At 51.5% G+C, this 15968-nt stretch overlaps 1 protein-coding gene across 1 annotated transcript in view; it reads right to left on the minus strand.

Annotated features, from left to right (window-relative positions):
• Nucleotides 1-538: 538 nt before the first annotated feature.
• The window catches only part of STK24 (serine/threonine kinase 24), a 104306-nt gene continuing 88876 nt past the window's right edge, over nucleotides 539-15968 (minus strand). Inside the window, exons 6-11 of the mRNA XM_060079578.1 lie at nucleotides 12108-12293; nucleotides 9986-10131; nucleotides 8109-8238; nucleotides 6838-6906; nucleotides 4231-4367; nucleotides 539-1571 (exon numbers count right to left, since the gene is read on the minus strand). Of these exons, the coding sequence (XP_059935561.1) occupies nucleotides 1535-1571; nucleotides 4231-4367; nucleotides 6838-6906; nucleotides 8109-8238; nucleotides 9986-10131; nucleotides 12108-12293 (705 nt within the window). The 3' untranslated portion in view covers nucleotides 539-1534. The remainder of the gene's footprint in view (nucleotides 1572-4230; nucleotides 4368-6837; nucleotides 6907-8108; nucleotides 8239-9985; nucleotides 10132-12107; nucleotides 12294-15968) is intronic.

The raw sequence follows: 15968 nt of genomic DNA on the forward strand, positions 1-15968 counted from the left end.
CCGTCCTCAGGTTTACCCAGTAACTTCCCTGCTGCCCAAAGCCTTTGTATTCCACCTCAAGAACTGCTACTCCAACAAGAGATGACAACGATTCGTATCAAAAAAAAAAAAAAAAAAAATGTCACACGTACTCAGATCAGTCAAGAATGGCTGCAAGAAGTATTTCCCACCCCAGAGACCCAGAGGTTATTAACCCCCTTGGCAAGCAAGACGCTGCCACAAGCCAAGAAAAATACAGACACCTGGCGGGCACACTGGCGGACACCAGCTCCTTTAAGAAAACCAGCAACCTTCCCTCCAGGTCCCTGGGAAGACAGCAGTTTTACAGATCAGCAATATTCACCCATATCTTCTCAGGACCATTTTTAAAAGTTGCAAAGGGAGCTGACATGGACATTCCACAGCTTGAATGTGGGCACTTCTTCCCAGAGCCTCATACATACACATACACATACACACACACACACACACACACACACACACACACGGCAGGTGCACTGCCCTCTCAAGAGTCATGTTCCAAGGCGAGTATGCAAAATCTGTGTTATAAAATTTATTTGTGTAAGCATTCAGACATGTTTAGGTGGGAAAGATGATACGCAGATTTCACTACAAGGTGCAACAGAAAACCCTACTGGAAGGACGGTACAGCTGGCGCAGGACTGGCAGGGCACGAATGAAAGTGAGACGAGAACGCTTCATCGGGGAGAAATTTAAAATAATAATTTAAAGCTTCATGAGGCAAGGTATGCTCCAATTTAAAACACTAAGAAATAGTACCATCGATGAAAAAGGAAATCAACTTCTAAGTGTACCAAAAGGGTTGTAGGGCAAACAAGAGGAAAATTTGCATTTGTTGAGGTACAAATATAGGAGTGTTCCATAAGGGGGGCGTTAATTATTATTAATGGCAAACCCTGCAAATACAAAGTCAAACCCAAATCACTGGTCACATAATTCAAAATTTACATGTAATAAAGGCAAGGCAATAGACTCAAGTTACGGTCTGTCAAATATTTACCCCACTGACAGTATCTACAGAAGCACTTGGCCAGTGTGTACACAGTGATCCCTATGCACGCCAAAAGGGTTTCCTTAAAAATGACACTATATACAAATCTGTACACTGATCCACCAGAGCGATTCTCCGTCTCCCAGGGAGGGGGAGTTATCAACGTAAAGCAGGATACCTGAGGTTTCATTTCTTCAGTCACCTTATCATAATCCCAAATATACATTTCAGGGTTTATTTTTGTTTCTAAAGACACTTTCCTTGATATGTGCACTATGGTTAGAATTAAAAACAAGAATAATAAAATAAAATAAAATGCTCGCTCGCAGGAGCTGACCCTCCCCACCCCATCTGGAGACTTCATCAGGCCCTGGACAGGCGACCTCGCTGTGGGGGGGGATGGCCCCCCCGCGATGGTGCACCTCTTCAGCAAAGTCAGCAAAGGCTCTCGTTGACTTTTAAAAAGGAGGAGGATGAAGAAGAAAAAAAGGAAAAAAACAAAACCCAAATGCCAAAGGAATTTCAGTGGGATGAAGTTCCTCCACCACTTAGAGAGTATCTAGGAAAAAACAAAAAGAGAAATAGAAGTAAATCAATGTCATTTCTCTAAATTAAAAACAAATTCATTTGCCAAACTAGAAGCAATAATCAAAATCCTAGTTTTTATAGACAACCCCAAGTTATAACAGATTAAGTGGCGCAAGTATCAATGGGCTAATTATTCCATAAAGAATTCATAGAAATTAAGAAAATCATGATTCCAACACTAAAAACTTTTCACAGATAAACAAAAAGTGAGAATGTGTTCAGCCTCCCAGGAGAGAAAAAAAGACACGAATAGAGTAGTAAATGATACACCTTCACTTATAATCATTTTTTAAAAATTGAAAAATCGATAATACCCAATGACACAGTAAGATCCCAAGGATGCACATGCATGCCAATTTGAGTATCAGTGCAAGAAACCCTTTTTGGCCACACAAATATTGGTGCTTGTTCAAGTAATCCACTTCCTAGAACTGTCTGTTAAATTTTTTGTGATTACAATAACTAGGAAACAAGTCTGATGTCCAACAGTAGAAAAATGGTTCATCAAGCAAGCTGAATGAACTAAGAGATTAAAAATCATAATAATATTTAAGCAATATGAAAAATACACCCAGGTTAAGAAGAAGTGTACACAGAATTATACATGTCTAGTTTTACACAATTTATTCTACATGAACACCCAAGAATATCTAAAGACTTGGCTAAGTTCATGACTTGCATACAACAGTGGAAGGCAGCGCACCCGAAACTATGATGGTGGGATGGGCACTTTCTCCTGTTTCCAGTAATTCTGCAGCACTGGCTGACTTTGGAATACCAAAAGGGGGGACGGGTGGCCGAGATTCCCTCAGCAGCCTCAAAACCGGGGTGGTCACCCAGCCACAGGAGACGGCTGAGGACGAGTTTAATGGGACTCGTAGCCAACATTCCAAAGAGTTCCTCTTTTAAGGCATTTAAAATACACGGCACTCGCCCAGGGAACAAACGATTAGGAAAGCACGCTTCAGCCACGGATCCCGAGACTCACTTTTCGAGAGACGTAAATGCCCAAGTCATGGGAGGAGGTGATGCCACACAAAAGAATCCACACACTAACTCAAACCAAGATACACAAAAGCCTTTGAAAATGCTTTGGACAAAAGCTGGTCCTCGTCCTCTCTGAGGCGACCCACTGGAGCGATGCATCCAGGAGCAAAACGGGTCTGAAGCGTCAGCGACAGCCACTGTGCTTTGGTGGCCTCTGGACAGGGGACACACGGGAAGAGCTCGAACAGCCCAAAAGGGACCAGGCAGGGAGCCCCTGGAGCAGGGTCATCTGATGGCTGAGGGGAGAGAGTCCCACGTCACGAAGGACAAGAGAGAACCAGAGAGAATGGGAAGTAAAGTGTTAACCGTAATGCAGACGGCAGGCAGTGACACCTGGGTTATGTACGGTCACACTCGCCACAGTGGCTCCCAGCACCGACTTCACAATGAGATGCGCCGTTTAAGTGTGAAACACGCTGACTGCAAAGACTCAGCCCCACAACGAAGGTGAAAGACCTTTATACCGAAACGAAGCCTTTGGATGCACTGGGTTAAGAAATAACGCTATTAAAACCAACTTCACCCAAAAAGCATACTGGAGTCCGTCAACTGCCTCAGAATCGGAGGCAGCCGAGTCAACAGTCTATTCTCCAGCCTCAACATGAGAGCAGGTTGGAAAGCTGGGACGTTTTCATGAGGGGGCCTGAGCTCCACAGAACACACCTGAGGTTTTCTCTGCTGTCCCACTTTAGAGGGACACTTCACAGGACAGCGGGCAGCCCCTCCATCACCACTTCCAAGAGGCAGAAGTGACCCTATCCGCCCCAAACTTCTCCATGCGCCGTCCCGCCGACATCTCAGAAAAGATCTGAGACGCTCCTAATTCCCATCAAGGAGCAGCCGTCCTTTAGAAAAAGCTCGCTTCCTGGACAACACACCTGGGAGGTGAATTTCAAAGCACTGATCTGCCTGGCGTTTCGGGGAGAGAGAAAGGTGCGGGGTGTGGAGAGCTCGGGTCACAGAGCTGCTGGACGGTTCGCCTGCGCTCTCTTCAACACCCCCAGGTGACTGCACGTGTACGACCTCCTCCACAGGGAGGCTCCCCAAACAAGCTTAAGGGACCGGCCGGGGGAGAAAGATCGGCAGCCCCGCTTCCTCCTCACCCTGGAGCCCGTGCCACCAGGGCCGCTGGCGGGGACAGGGCGCCCCCTGCAGGCTGCCGCGGACGGAGCTCCCTGCCACCATGACGAGGCTTCCGGCGCCGAGGCGGAGCCGAGGACCAGCACGGCCCTCACAAGGACCAGCACCTGTGTCCGGTCTCACGGAACTCACCGAGCCCCCATCTCTGGTGTTTCTGGACACCTGGCTTTGGAGCATAAAACCAAACGGAGAGTCCGGGCTCGGGACTGCACTCCTCTGGCTGGTCACGAGGCTGCGTCAGGAGAGCAGACCGGCACCCGGAAGTCACCCCGTGCTTACACAGCAAGAGTGGCCACCACAGAGTTCTGTGGTCCCTCCCCGAAGGGTCCAGGTTCACCTGGTGCCTTCACACAGACTCCTCTGATTCAGGAGAACAGCCTTCTCTCCCTCGATTCTGCTTCAAGCCCCCGGCCTGGAAGGTACCAGGCACGGGTGGCACTCACCTCTGCAGCCGCTGCACGAGCTGGGCCACCATGGTGTCCGAGATGCCGGGGCAGGCCTCCTCCGCCAGGTAGATGGCCCCGCGCAGCTCCTCGATGGACCGCAGGTTGCCTCCACACGCCTGGCCCTTCTCCTTCAACTGAAACCACCAAAGCGAGGGACGGCGTGACTCACCCAAGCACGGGAAGCCACGGGCGTCTGTTTAAGGAGTGACAGGACCCGACTGCCCCGGCCACAGGGTCAGCTTGGATCCCGCCCCTGCTGGAGGCTAGACTGGGCCTGAGTCCCACCCCAGTCTCTACGCTTCCCCGGGAAGGAAACACACCGGCTTCTGTGCGCCCTTCCGGAATGTGATCGTGGCATCTGCTCCCTCTGCTTTCTTTTTCCATTTCAACCCTCACCTTCCACCAGCAAAGCCATTTCACGCCCACTTGGCTCTGGTGTGCGCCCCGAAGCTGTGGTGCGGACCACGCACGCAGAGCTCCCGCGGTTACCAGGCTGGTGCTGAGGCCTCCGGACAGACTGCCGTTGTGGGCAGGGTGCTGCCGAAATACTCCATTTCATGCAAACAGGCAACAGCCCTAAACCCTGGGAGGCTCATGTCCTCTCGGCACCTCTGCGCCCACGGGAAACCACGCCAGTGTCTGCAGGCACCTCCCACAGTTTAAGGTCAACTCCCGTCTTTCCGGGATGCGCCCTGGTTGCACCAGGAGGAGGGGGGGAGAGCTGCTCGGTGCGCGACCCAGAGCCTCCAGCAGCTTCTCGGGCTGCTGGGACCACACGCCGCCACCCCGGCTTCAGGCTCACTCTACGCCGTGGCTTCTCCCCTCCCAGCTACAGGGACAGACAGAGGGACAGGACGGGCCTGGCGCCGAGGCCGGAGTGCCTGTGCCTGTTCCATGGTGTCAGCGACTGCAACGGTCAGCCCGGAGGCGGCGCGTCCGTCCATCTGGGACCCCTGGCCCCTTAACGACTAAACACAACCAGACTTATAAGCCCCGAATGGGCAGCCGGCAGCCCGCCACCCGACCTCCCTCCCACTCCCCCACCCCACTCCCCCACCCCACCCGCTGCTGCCCGCGGCTGCCGGACGCGCCCCGTCACCACCACGGGAGGGAGCCCCTGGCCCATACTGAGGGACGCCCGGGAACGTCCTCATCTGTAACATGGGGAGACGCTCCTTAAGTTAGCGAGTTCGCGGAGTATTATGCAAATAATGCACATTGGACACTCTGAACGTGAGGTTACCAAACATTAATAACAAAAACATACAAGAAAAGATGCCTGGGAGGTTACCTTTAGGGCAGCTGAACAAAATCAAAACATTAGTGCATTTAGGATTAGTTCATTAATTCTGGATAATGCCTTCAGAATGGTTTTTTTTCATGTGCCCAACAAGAAAGAGACAGCTTCAGACAAATGAGAAAATCTATGCCCTTTTCCCCAACTGCCCAACTATCCTAGTAAAATGCAGTCAGGGTCGCGGGCAAGCAGGGGAGTATCTGGAAAACCTGACAGGCCAATTGCCCAAAGAACCTAACAAAGAGCAAACAGGGTCCAACAGGCATCCCAGGCCAAGGCCGCGGGCAGAAAGCGACACAGAGGGGCCTCTGCCTGCCCTGTTGCTGTTCACTTTGCCACCTGAACCCAGAGTGTGCAGCAGTTTCAACCTGTCCCTTGGGCACACTCGTGAGACAGATCTGGGTCGGGGAAGGCCTGGGAGGACGGAGGCCAGCCAGGAGCACCGCCAAGGGGGAGGCACCGCGCGACTGGGGTTCAGGCCAAGCGGAGGACAGGGATGCGCCCATGGGTGGCACTTCCTTCCCACCCTGGGCCACCCACCTCAAGTCCAAGGATCCCCTGCTACAGCCTCCCTAGAGAGGAGAGCTCTGGATCACCACCCAAACAGAAGGTACTAGGTGACTCACTCTGAATTACCTTAAAGGCAGCCTGAGCCAGGAAGGGGTTACTTCCAACTTATCCTCCAATCAGCTACTAACCAGATGAACAATGTTCACCCTCATAAAACCCACTCTTGAAACACCTCCAAATGTTGTACGTATACACATACCTACAGGGGGCAGGGTCCCCTGAAAGGGCACAGGGAGGGGCCCACGTTTGTGGTGGCTGCTCGCCAGCAATCAGGGGCCCTGCTGGGTGAGGCCACTACCCTGGGGGCTCCACAGGTAACACGAGGACCCCAGGGAATCTGATGTCTCCTTAAAGTAAAAATCTGCTTTTCACATTGCCATACGTAAGTCTGTCGAGGCAAAGATGTTAGGCTGCACCCAACTAGATTTTGTAGAAAGCAGCATAACTGAAGTTAAAAATTGCCCCAGTAACATACGGACTGGGGCTGGGTTGCTGACATCCCACGTGTACACTCCCGTCAGCGACACAGCGACAGTTCCCAGGAGGGGCTGGATGGAAGGTGGCCCCCGGGAAAGCAGGAGGCGTTCCTGGAAGGCAGGGGCCCGTCCATCCCAGCTGGCCGCCCAGAGCCAGCCAGTCTAACCCCCCAAGTTCCACAGGCAACCCTGCCACAGACGGGGCAACTGCTCCCCCCCTCTTCCCCTCGCACCTCCCCAGAAGTCAACTGGGCATCTTACCTCTGCAAACAGTGGAGAAATAATTGTGGATAAACACTGAGAGAAAGGCCTCTTTGGGATGTCTTTCATCTTGGGGGGGGGGAGGGGGAAAGTAATGAGAAATATTTAATACCCACATCTGCAATAATTCAGTCAACTTCAGATACACGTCTGCTGTAGCACCTGCATAGGACTGTCCTACTGTGTTTTCACTGGACTACGGAGGACTACAGATACCACGCCCGGTGGGGAGGCACCAGAGCGCCAGGAAGCGGCACCCTGCGTGGACACAGGCGATGCTGAATGGCACCGCTGAGCCACGTATGGAGAGGACCTGACTGATGAAGGCCTGGAGTGGCACGCACAGCAGAGCTGGCTGTTGGAAGTGGCTGTCCTGCCTTTTGTTTCTTCTGCAGCCTCGATCTGAACACACAGTGACTCCTAACTGCTTCTCAAAGCAGGATTTGTAGGGTCACCAGGGGACAGACAGCCACAGGTCTGCGCTTGCTGAAGAGAAACTACACCACTGTGCTTCAAAACGATCCTAAAACTACAGCTTTCCATTAACTTAAACAGGCACAAAACCAATTCATCAAAATTAAGTACACAGGTACCAAAAGCAATATATTTTTTTTTTTTTTTTTTTTTTTTTTTTTTTTTTTTATTTTTTGCTGTACGCGGGCCTCTCACTGCTGTGGCCTCTCCCGTTGCGGAGCACAGGCTCCGGACACACAGGCTCCGCGGCCATGGCTCGCGGGCCCAGCCGCTCCGCGGCATGTGGGATCTTCCGGGATCGGGGCACGAACCCGTGTCCCCTGCATCGGCAGGCGGACTCTCAACCACTGCGCCACCAGGGAAGCCCCAATATATTTATTTTTAAGAGTTCTTAAACAAAACTCAATCCCCAAATTACGGTACCTTGACGAGTAACGCCAATACGCGCGACACAGGCCTCGTCTCATCAAGAGAGCTGGAAGTCGTTTCAAACACTAAACCCACCTCCCCACTCCCCCGGTACGTGCAAGTGTAAGGAAACGCTGATCTAGCGGCAGGGCTACACGAGCAGCATCGGCACCGCAGAGCGGACCGGAGTCCAGACTCGCGGGTCGGCCTCGCTGGGGAGTCAGACAGAGCATCGTCTCCTCATCTGTCAATTCCCTGACAGCAAAATTCCACAACAGGCTGCGCTGAGGGCCCACAAAGACCACGAAACAGCAGGCTTCACACAAAAGTGACTCAAAAATGCTGCTGACTGATGCCAAGTGTTAGTCACTCTGCACGAGCAAACGTACCTTATTTCTTTCTAAATCCGACGGCTGAAGAGCTCCATTCTCCAGACTCTTTGGATCTTTCTCCCGGATCGTGAAGATCCAGTCCCCTGCGTCGCTGCCTCCGGATGCTTGGCCATCTGTGTCCGTTTCCCTTAACACAGAAATGCAGGTGACCCCGTGAGTGAGCGCCCGCTCCGCGGGGAGGCTGCGTGGGGAGACCCCCCATGCTCCATGCCTGCCTCCAGTCCTGTCCACTCCCCTCCAGGCCCTCCTGGGCTGCAGAAGCCGACCCTGCCTCCGACCTCCCAAAGAGAGACCCCGTGGGAACGCGGTTCCCATAGAGCTGCCGCACCCACACCGTCTCTCCTGCGTCTCTTCTCCTGGAGAACAGTCTCCACTGGCTCCGTCCCACCACACCCGAGCGTACAGTCCTTCTGCTCGCTCAGCGCCGCTCCCTGCCCTCGGCCACAGGGCCTGGAGGCGTCACCTACACTCCACACTCCCACCTCCGTCTCTTACCTTCCACCCACTCGAAAATCTACCCGGCCGAGGCCCCCTGTCCCCTGCCCGCCTCTGGACAAGGAGCTGCTGTTCCCTCCTTATCATCCTGCCTGCAGGCTCAGCAGCAAATGCTACCACCGATCACCCTCCTCCAGAGGCCCTAGACTCCTGGGGCCACACTGCGCCCAGATCTCCTCCGACCCGGCTTGCCCGCAGGTTCTTCCTTCACGCTGGTGTCTCCCAGCATTTGGTCCTCGGCCCCTGGCCCTTCTCCGCAGGTAGGTTCTCAGGGCTCCAGTGACCCGTTCACAGAGTGGTGGCTCTAAACCCATACTGTCTGCCTAGATATCCCGCCTCAACACCAAATCTCGACACTGCTCTAAACTGGACACATCCTCCTGGACGTCTGAACGTGTCCCACACCAAACCCAGCTTCCTGTGCCCTGGCCTCCCCAGACCAGCCTCTTCTCCAGTGCTGCTTTCTCAGTGGACCCGCGACACTGCTGAAGCCGGACCGTCCCCACCTGCAGTACCCAGACCCATGGTAAACGTCTGGACTCTCCCCGCCCGTCTCTTCAGCCCCATGCCCACCACCCTCACGGCTCAACATCAAGACCTCAGCGACGTCCTTGTCTGTGGTTCTCACCCCTGACTCTGCAATGGAATCACGTGGGAACCTTGACAAATATTCTAGGTCTCATCCCACTGGCCTGGCACGTGGACCTGGGCCGTGGGTGAGCTTGAACTTCTGGCCGAGGGGTGAAGGGGCGCGCGCGGGCGAGGATCCGACTTGCAACGCCTCCACTCCTGGCCCTCCCCTCAGGGCTCCCCTCCTCCTTCAGGCCGGAGCAGTCAGCCCCACTCTCCCCACCTCTACATACCCAATGGCTCCCAGACCTAATTGATCTCTTTAGCTAATGGATTTCCTAGATGCTTAACTTGACACCAGTTTATCGTAACTTCCTGGCACAGAGCTTTTACAATGCCAGGCATATACCAGAACACAACACAGAGTCACTAATACCCTCACTTATATCTTTCTAGAAAAATATTTAAAGCCATTTCGCCTGATCAGTAGCGTGTTAAAAGCAGGAGGTATAATGAAGGAAGAAGAAACCAGGTCCAGTTCTTTACGCACAGCTCTGTCACCGATTTTACTCAGAGAAGCTCCACTGCCAATGAAAAGAGACTCAAAGACTCCTAAATATAGTCCCAAACTAACACAAGAAGCACCATCAGCCTGGATTTTTTTTTTAAGAAAAAAGAAACCTAAAACCCACCCCAACCAAGAGATGAGAATGAACAGGTCCACATCAAGTACGGCCTGGGGCTGGGGACACGCGCCCCGGCCGCGGACGTCCCGCAGGACTCCGGCCGAGTGGACTTAGTGGACTCACGTGTCCGAGTCATCGGAGCTGGAGTCTTCATGGCTCTGTTCGGCCTTCCACCTCTTGTACCTGTCGATGAGCTCAGTCAAGTAGGATGTTTTCTTTGCATTGCGGATGATGAACTTGTGCTTCAGTAACTCCTTAGCGGTGGGTCTCTGGAAAACAAACCAAACAAAGCAAAGAGAAAAAGCGTGAGGTCAAGTTCTCTACATTCTACTTGACTCCACCCCAAAGGACAGACCTCTGCCTCAAAACGTCCAGCAACCAAGCTGATACGTAAAGACAGAGTCCTACTTCAAAGTTTTTTCCTTTACGACTGAGTCAAAGAATGTCATCTGGCTCCTGTGGGTGGGATCCCGTTCCCGGTGTGGACAAGGTATCTAGTACCTAATGGGGTCCTTAACATTCTGGAGGTAACCATCCGATGAAAACAGGAACCCTCTCCCCAGAAAAATGCATTTACAAAGAAAATGTTGCGGAGAATTTCACAGATCGTCATTCAATCATCATTGCTAATGCTGGCAAGAGAGAAAACATGTTCTGTGTCACCTTGTTAACTTTCTATCTTACTGCTTGGCTCCATCCCCCTCAAACAATAAGATAAATGTTAATTTAAATGCAAATGGAAGAAAGCCAGGAGATGCCCGTTCCTTGGACGCTGAAAGGGTACCCACATTCTCTTAGTTATCAGCCTTCCCAATTCAGAAATGCTGGTTTCCCAGGTCTGCCTTTTTGCTTGTGATCGGGGTGAGGACTTCACCCAGGCTCTGGGCTCCGCGTGGCCAGTGAACTCGGCCGCTCGCTCTGCCCTTGAGAGTGGCAAACCCAACTACAGGGAGTACGCTTCCCAAGAAAACCACGCGGCCCAAACAGGAGCGGCCGGCAGGAACACACAAATCACGTGAGTCAGACCGTGTGTCCCCACTTGCTCTGAATTACTAAAGCTTCCTAAACAAGAGCCAGGCATGCTTCTCAAACTCAACCCTGCGAAAAAGCTGGGTCACTTCAGGCATTTCTCAGTCCCCGTCCACGTGAGTGTCTAATTCCAAGCATCTCATCCTCTCCTCAGGGCGTCTGGGCTAGAGGTCGGGGTGGAGATGTGTGCACTGGGCCAGCAAGCCAACAGCACAAACACGCTTGTAATGGGAAGATGTGCAGGCACGTGGGTGTGTCTTCTTGGGGCTCGGAACAAACTCCTGACAACAACGTTCCGAGCCCCACGGACACGAGGAACAGCAGCCCGCCCGGCACCCAGTGAGTGGTGTACTCTGTATCCCCCCCTGGAGGTTCTAAAAAAACGCTGCATTCCTCATTGAATTCCATTACCAAAACGGGAATCATATTAGAAAAGCATGGTGCTCTTGTAAAACTCACCACATATTTTTAGATAAGGGTTCGTGAGAAGGGGAGGGGAGGCGGGGTTGGTTCAGGAGTTTCAGCCTGACCTTCGGCTAACCCTGCTGGAAAACTCAGAAACAAAACAAGGACGTGTGGTGCTCCACGCAACCCCAGAATATACACAGACAACTTTTTTTAAAAAGTCCTAATTCAGAGAGAAAAGTAGGCTAAAGCCATGTTGTTATCACTGCCACGTGGCTCTCCCAGAGTCAACTCAACAGCAAAGACAGTAAGAAGGAAGGGGTAAAGCAAGGTGGGGGTACATTTCTATCTCTTTCCTCTTTTCCTTCCTGACACATGCCCAGAAGAAACTGAAAACATTTACTTTAAATACCTATTTAGCCATATGTTTTTCAGGCCAGGCTTTGCGGTTACTAAGACGGCTAAATAGCCGGACCCTCCACTGTAAATATTAAAAAGGTATGATTCCACATAGAATATTAAGGAGAACAGTCTTCAAGCTCAATGAGGCATGAGATACTAGAAAATCTGTAGATTTTCTACAGATTTAATTTTACAGAAAGTAAGTAGATTTTTCATCCTTAGAAGATAAAATAACAATAAAAAACAAATCTGCAATTCAAAGAAATTAATCATATCCATTTAGAAAAAGAAAAATAAATGAAATCATGAAGACAGCTGATAATAGTGATTAAAGAAATGCCAGTAAGATGTATCCAGACCAATCAGGCCCCAGAGGAGGAGACGCCCGTTCTGATCTCAAAATACTCACAAAGCTCGGCTCCTTATTCAAACAGGCCTCCACAAACTCCTTGAGGGGTTTGCTGTAGTTTCCTTCCAGCGTCGGGGGGTTGTTCTTTGGAATGAGGAATAAAACCTTCATGGGATGCAGCTCGGAATGCGGAGGCTCCCCCTTGGCAAGCTCGATCGCCGTTATGCCCAGGGACCAGATGTCCGCCTGCAACAGCAAAGCATGCAAAGAGATGTACTTCAGAGGAAAAGCATCTCAATGTGCTTCTAAGGTTTTGAAAAGGATACTCATTCTTGACTCAAAATAAGAAAAGATAAGCCTTTGGTATAACTTCAAAATAGGCAACACCCAGGAGAAAAGCTAACACACAGAACATCTTCTGCCTCGACATGGAAGACGGCTCTTAACGATTTCTCCTCTGGCCTTTGCTGCTGGAGGTGGGAGACATCGACGCTCATCTAGGTCCCTGAGTCAAGGGAACCGGGAACCCGAGGTGAGCGGGGAGGGCGTGTCCGGGGGCCAAAGCACGTTTGCGAACCACCCTGTCCAGCGATGCTCAGAAGCCGGGCCTCGGACGGGGTTCAACGCCGGCTCTCCAGCTGGTCCTGCGACCTGAGACAACCCAACCTGTGGAGCCCACCTCCCTCCTCTGTAAACTGGGAAGAACGCTAGGGTGGTCGTGCAGGGTGCTTCACGTGGCACCCAGGACTTAGAGAGGATGCCCACACCCCCACAGAAGTAGAGAACGTCAACCTGAGGCACCCCCACATGCCCAGCACAGGGTTTAAGAGTGAACAATCCACCACACAGGCTGTTTTATCGCCATTACAGCTTAAAGTAAATCACAGGTGCCATGACTTTTTTCCCCCGAGTACTTCAGTTCGCCAACGTAGGGGCTTTCAGCAACACCTAAAATGAACAATAATTACCCAATATCATGTACTAATTAAATTTTCTCAACTGTTCAAAACAAGTCTTCTCATGGTCTATCTGAATCAGGATCCAAGCAAGGCCCATATGCTGCTCTGACTGGCAGGTCAGCTAAGGCTCTTCTAATCTAGAACTGTCCACTCCAGTCTCCCCAGTGCCACTGACCTAAGGAGAAAGAGGCCCCAAATTCCAGATTCCTCTGGGTCCTTCCTGCTGCCGTGCATGCGTTCTTCCAGTTCCTCACTTCTGGCTGAGTGACAGGTCACTTACATCTAGAGCCTTGGTCATGTTCACTGTCGGCAAGAATCAGGCGCCGAGCGGGGCAGCCGCTGTCCAGCCGCCCAACCCCTCCTGCCCGGCCCAGGCTGTGGCCACACCTGCTCAGTGCAGAGATGAATGGGTTCCCTGACCGTGTGCTGGGAATGAGAAGCGTTCTGGTTGGCAGGATTTCTCACAAGCCAAAACCAAGCCACAGCAAAGAAGACAGAAGCTGGAAATGAAGCGGGACCCCACAGGCAGGCAAAGAACGGGGCGAGGGGCCCAGCCTCCTGCACGCGGCCTCCGCGACCTCCCTGCTCCCGTCACAGCACCGCAAACCCAACCTACTTCCAGGCAATTACGTCAGAACCTAACACATCCCTCACTCTCACCCCACGGCAGGGAAACGGAAAGGCTGGAACACTGAGCAAGCAGGTCACCCCAGGACCCAGATGTTCCCAACGTCTAACAACCTAGAGAGGACTCACCTGCCACGTTCCCACAATCCCAGGATGTACGAGAAGTCCTAGCAACAATCTCCCCTGGGCAGCGGTGGGTGGGGACGATGCCCACCACACCTTCTACTTCCTTCTGTTCCAGTGAAGGTGGGAATAACAGACAGCAAGCCTTGTTGTAAACTCTTTGCCCTCAGTTTGTACTAAAGGGATGAATCTGGAAGATCCAGTGTCGGGAGTAATGCTCCTACCTTCCTTTCCTCTGCTTTATTTTACAGGGGTACTACTTTAAAAATCAGCAGAAGTGTGATGCGTTCCAGGGTCTGACCCCCAGGAGGAGGAAGCTGGGTGCAGTGAGCATCTGTAACCGTGGCGGCCGCAGGAGGACAGGAGGAAGGGCACAGGTACAAGGAGAAAGGGCGAGTTGCAAGAACAGAGGCAAAAACGATGCGTACACGACTCCTGTACGGTAGCGGTTCCTTTCTCAAGTCTGCAACTCCACAGCTGCCTGCCTCTCTTGGATTTCATTCAACTGCTATTGTTTGCTATGCCTGTCACTCGACAACAACCTGGCTTACGGCCATGTAGATAGAGCTGATCCCTGATGGATGCACCTCCAGACCCCCCGGCGTCCCGTAATCACTTAGACACACTCTGTTTCTGGAAAGCCCAGCCGATGATGGTGTCTGCTAGCAGCCTGTCACGGGAAATGAGCCTGTGCTCATTTCCTTCAGAGACCCGAGGGCTTGCTCTCAGGCTCCGGGACGGACAACTGACAGGCGGCAAGAATTCAAGGACCTGCACCTGCTTCCTGTCTGACAACACAGACCAACTAAAGGCGACTGATGTAGCGGCCTTCCCAGCCCCACCCATAACACGCCTCCGAGGTCTTCAGAGAAGAGGCACGGGCGCTGCTCTCACCTTCTTCCCCTGGGAGGGTCACCGGTAGAACCACATCAAGACAAAACGTGTGTCACTCCCCCAGGCAGCCAGGCCAGGAGCCCGAGCCCCGGCCCGGCCCGCCCCTTGAACTTCTCTTTGGATCCTCCTAAATCAACCAGGTGCTAGGTGTGCCGCTCTTGACCTCTCGGTGTCCTGGGTCCCCACTTCCTGCCCCTGGCTTAGTGCAGAGCTGTCCCCCGTCCCTGGGACTTCTGTGGGGGGCTCCCGAGAGGTCCTCCTGCCTGCAGGCTCCCTCTGCAGACACCTAACATCCTGCTGCCTAATTTGGAACCCTCGACTGGCGCTTGAATAAATAGCAGGCATTATGTAGCAAAAACCATAAAAATATCCACATTCGTTGAAACCAATTAATTCCACTTCTAGGAATCTACCCTAAATAAATTTTATATTTAGAAAATGGTAAAGGCTGCCCAAAATATTCAATAGCAGCATTACTTATGCTAAACCTTAGAAGAATGATTACGTTGTTATGGCACATTAACTTACGGAAGGATCAAGTACTCAACAACGATGCTGATAGACAAACTCAATTGTACTTATGATTCTCTATCACGGTATCTACGAAATATGGCATCAGATTTAGAACATGTGTCTGGATTTTAAAATAAAAGTTATGTGGGAAAGGGCAGTCATTTTCCAAAGCAATTAAAATTGAGGTGTAAGAAGAGAACTGTTTTACCACCATGTGGGAAAGACAGGAAATTTAGCTATTAAGAGAAAACAAACAGTGGTTTTCAATAATGAGCCTAAGTCCAAAGTTACAAAGGCAGGTGCTCTGAACTGCAGATATTTCTTCGTGAACAGATTTTTTTTTCTCTGTATGTGGTTAGTTCTTGATAGAATTCCCCTAAAAGTGACAACACAGAATTATCTGCTACTGATGAGCAACAGGGGTCAGGGGATGCGAGTGGGGTGCTACCAGTATACAACAACTCTCCAAATCCTTGCAAAGCCAAGTTAAGTAAAAGTAAGCTGGCTACATCTCTGCAGACAAAATACAAATTTAAGTGGCATAAAAAATTTATGTATACCAAATATTGTATAAAGAACCACAAGAGGGGGACTTCCCTGGCGGTCCAGTGGTTAAGAATCTGCGCTTCCACTGCAGGGAGCATGGGTTCAATCCCTGGTCGGGGAACTAAGATCCTGCATGCTGCGCAGCGTGGCCAAAAAAAAAAAAAAAAGAAAAGAAAAGAACCACAAGAGGAAGAGGGAAAAAACCATGGAGAACCCCAAGTAACAGTTATAACTAGTCAAAAACAGAGCTCATGGCTTT

Source organism: Mesoplodon densirostris, chromosome 17 (assembly GCF_025265405.1).
Source record: "Mesoplodon densirostris isolate mMesDen1 chromosome 17, mMesDen1 primary haplotype, whole genome shotgun sequence".
Classification (NCBI taxonomy): domain Eukaryota; kingdom Metazoa; phylum Chordata; class Mammalia; order Artiodactyla; family Ziphiidae; genus Mesoplodon; species Mesoplodon densirostris.